This window comes from Otolemur garnettii, unplaced genomic scaffold (assembly GCF_000181295.1).
Source record: "Otolemur garnettii isolate 467f Iridium unplaced genomic scaffold, OtoGar3 scaffold00014, whole genome shotgun sequence".
Taxonomy (NCBI): domain Eukaryota; kingdom Metazoa; phylum Chordata; class Mammalia; order Primates; family Galagidae; genus Otolemur; species Otolemur garnettii.
Window position 1 is genome coordinate 2,768,481 of NW_003852409.1, and position 3,993 is coordinate 2,772,473.

General features: G+C 43.6%; 1 protein-coding gene across 1 annotated transcript in view; it reads left to right on the plus strand.

The window, feature by feature from the left end:
- NANS (N-acetylneuraminate synthase) overlaps positions 1–3,993 on the plus strand; it is a 22,634-nt gene that overhangs the window by 1,511 nt on the left and 17,130 nt on the right. Inside the window, exon 2 of the mRNA XM_003785161.3 lies at positions 3,306–3,521. Coding sequence (XP_003785209.1) covers positions 3,306–3,521 — 216 coding nt within the window. The remainder of the gene's footprint in view (positions 1–3,305; positions 3,522–3,993) is intronic.

Genomic DNA, 3,993 nt, shown 5'->3' on the forward strand with positions numbered 1-3,993 from the left:
GCCCAACTATTTTTAGAGATGAGGTCTTGCTCTGGCTCAGGCTGTCTCGAACCTGTGAACCCATCTCCCTCAGCCTCCTAGAGTGCTGGGATTACAGACGTGAGCCACGCCTGGCCAGGACTAACTGCTTTTTGGAAGCCTAACCACTGAATCATAAAAATACTTAACAAAAGTAACAATTGCTAACATTTTTTGAGTGCTTAGTATACTAGACAGATACTGGCTTGAACACTTTAAATGCACCATCTTTTTAAATTCCTAATTCTTACAATAACCTATGCTGTGATGCTACTGATTTCATTTTAAAGGCTAAGCAAATAAAGGCTAAGAGAAGATAAATAATTTGCCCAAGAGCACACAGCTCGTAAATATAGTAATAGATGTTGTAAGTCTTTGCTCCTAGCTGCAGGGCTCCAGTTTGTACCAGGTGGTGCAACATTGTTTAAGGTGAAATTCCTGCTCTAATTTAGGGGAGCGGCTGTGTTTTTCCAAGGTGTGACCTCTCTGAAAGCTGTAAAGATACCTAGAGATAGGAAGATGTGAAAACAAAGTTACTGTTTTTCTCTCTGACTTTGTTTTAATTTTGACAGATAATTTTCCAGGGGAGAGTCAAGAGGTTGGGGCTATATTAAGTGGAAAGAGCTCTGGATTGGTGTCAGGATATCATTTCTAGCTGAATTATCCCAGACACGTGACTTCTCCTCCTAGGCCTCAGTTTTCCATGCTTGACAATATGTGTGTGTTTGTTTTAAAATTTAAAGCAGTGGGATTTCTTGAAATCCTTATGTTTTATAAGTTATTTATTTTGTCTTAGCTGACTTCTGTAGAGGAAGTCACATTTGCAAGTTTGGTTACCCAGAGTGTGTTACATGTTAATACAAGCTGGCTTGCTCATACCACAAGTCTGTCTGCAATATTAAAAGTAGATTTTGTTAATTATTTTTAGTAATCTATATAATTATAATATATTCAAATATAAATATATTATAATTAGAGATTTACTAATTGACTGTATTTTAATATTGATGAGAATGACATCTTTGCTTATCATAGTGTTCTGCTGCTTTTTTTTTTTACTGTTAGAGAAGTAATAAAACTTTGAACAAAAAACAAACCATCAGCATGAGAGAAATACAAAGATGGTGATTCCTGAACCCAGATCAAACAGCATTGATTAGATAAAGAAGTCACTCATTTTTTAGAAAAACTGAGACAAGAAAAGGAGGAATCAGTTCTCTCCTTGTACAGCTGCTGTCATGTAGAATGTTGTGGTACTAGTTAGTTCTTGTCATAAGTGGTTTCTGCTGTTTCACTTTTATCCTCTTTCTATAAAGTAAAAAGTAGCTATACCCAGATACAGACAAGCTTTTTAACTTCTTGAGGGTAAGTCTGCATCAGGAAAAAGAGGTGAGAAGCAAAGGGAGCCTGGAGCAACTCTGTGAAGGCCTCCCCATCCCTGGCTGGAGAGCTGGTGTGCCTGAGTCCACATGCTAGGCATGGGCCAGGACACACACAAACAGTCCTGCAGACTTTGTTTTTTTTTTTTGAGATGGAGCCTCAAGCTATCCCCTTGGGTAGAATGCCATGGCATCACAGCTTATAGCAACCTCCAACTCCTGGGCTCAAGCAAGTCTCCTGCTTTAGCCTCCCAAGTAGCTGGGACTACAGGCGCCTGCCGCAACGCCCGGCTATTTTTTTTTTTTTTTTTTTTTTTTTGGTTGCAGCCATCATTGTTGTTTGGCGGGCCCGGGCTGGGGGTTCGAACCCACCACCTTAGGTGTATGTGGCTGGCGCCTTAGCTGCTTGAACCACAGGCGCCGAGCCAGTCCCGCAGACTTTGGAAAAGGGGTCTGGCCAGCTATGCTGGAGATACTGTATGACTCTGGTTGGGTCATGCTGGCCTATGGGATCTTCATCTAGACAATAAGAACTCTGTTGCCCAAGGTCACTTTCATTTCTAATGTTCTTTGAACTACTTTCCAGTATCAAATCCTGACCGTGCCATCTTACGACATTTTCAGGAGTGGGAGTAGCATGCTTAGCACTGATGTTTCGGGACCCAAGAGAGTTTCAATAGCATGCATACTCCTGTGTCTACAGAAATGGCAGTGAGGTGAGATATTAAACTGGAGTTTTACTTATTCTTTACATTAAGTAGTTTCTAAAAACAATTCTGAGAGATTGGAGGATGACTGGCAATAGAGTTATAGCTCTCAGCCAGACTCTCCACTTTTTATATTACCTCTTTTGCTTACAGTAGTAGAGATTACCTAGGCTGAGGCATTTCTTGGTTTTGTTTGTTTTTATTGTTCAAACAAACAGAACGTGCAGAAAAGTACAAGTATAGAGAGCTAAGAATAGAATTGCTATTGTTGAAGTCAGAGAATGGAGCTGTACCCATCCCTTCAATTCTCTGCCCCTGCAAAGAGGTCCTCAGAACAGCTTGCAAGTCCGGGAGCTAGCCCAGATTGCTTGTTATATAGATGGAGAAACAGTCCAGAGATGGGAGGTGACTGAGCTAAGCGTTAGGGTCAGAGTTAAGCCTGAACATGACTTTTCTTTACTAAATTCTGGTCCAGTGCTCATTTTACTATCCTCTGCTGAGTTATATAACTTAAAATATTTTTTTTTTTTTTTTAAGTTTTTGGCCAGGGCCAGGTTTGAACCCGCCACCTCCAGTATATAGGGTTGGCACCCTACTCCTTTGAGCCACAGGCGCCGCCCACAACTTAAAAATCTTAACTCTTTGATTAAGCATTTTAATATTACAATGCAAAACAAAGCAAGAAAGCCCTAATTTTTATTTATTTATTTTTTGAGACAGACTCTATGTTGTCCTCTATAGAATGCCATAGCGCCACAGCTCACAGCAACCTCAAACTCTTGGGTTTAAGCAATTCTCTTGCCTCAGTCTCCCAAGTAGCTGGGACTACAGGCACCCATCACAACATCGGGTTATTTTTTGTTTGTAGCCATCATTGTTGTCAGGCCCAGGCTGGATTTGAACCCGTCAGCTCCGGCGTATGTGGCTGCCACCCTAGCTGCTGAACTACAGGTGCCAAGCCTTTTAATTTTTATTTTAAAAGGGAAGTATTGGGAGGGGATGTTCTATCCCCCAATCTTTTCTTCCTTCTGGACTTTCTTGCTTTCCCTGTTCATCTTCCTTGGGGGTCCTGAAGATCTCTGTCAATCCAAAACCAGTCTTCTGTATTAAGACAGTAATGTCACATGGTTGTCCCCAACATTTCTGCTATCTCTGAGGCTCTATGAGAGGTCACTGAGAGGCCTCCTGATGTGTGTTGCAGGAGTGTGGGGCTGACTGTGCCAAGTTCCAGAAGAGTGAGCTGGAATTCAAGTTTAATCGGAAAGCCTTGGAGAGGCCGTACACTTCGAAGCATTCCTGGGGAAAGACATACGGGGAGCACAAACGGCACCTAGAGTTCAGCCATGACCAGTACCGGGAGCTGCAGAGATATGCCGAGGAGGTGGGGATCTTCTTCACTGCCTCCGGCATGGACGAGGTAAGCTCTCTGCCACAGTCTCATTTGTCACTACTGCAGGCCCAGAGGGTAGGAGGCAGCCTCGTGGCATTCCTCTTAGACCCAGTTCCACCTGCTCTATGCCCTACTCTGTGGGAGGCCACCTGGAGCCAAGACCCAGTAGTGTCTGGGAGAGGAAGCCATCATTTTAAAAACAAGTTGTCTCTGGAAGTAGCAGACAGCCACACGGGAATCCCACTTTCCTGAAAGCTTGTGTAGATACCCAGCTGGGCCAGGTTTCTCCCAGAGGAAAAGGGTCTAGAGTAGGAGCCAGGAAATCGCAGTTCCACCAAGAGTCTGCTGCCCCTTGCTGACTGGCCTTGACTGATTTGGGTAGGAGGCACTGGCGCCATCTAGAAGGGTGTGGCTCAAAGGATGATCCTGGGTGGCCTTGGCTTAGCCATGTGGACATCCTGGTGAGTCCAACTGAAGCCAGACCTCAGGTCCCATCTGC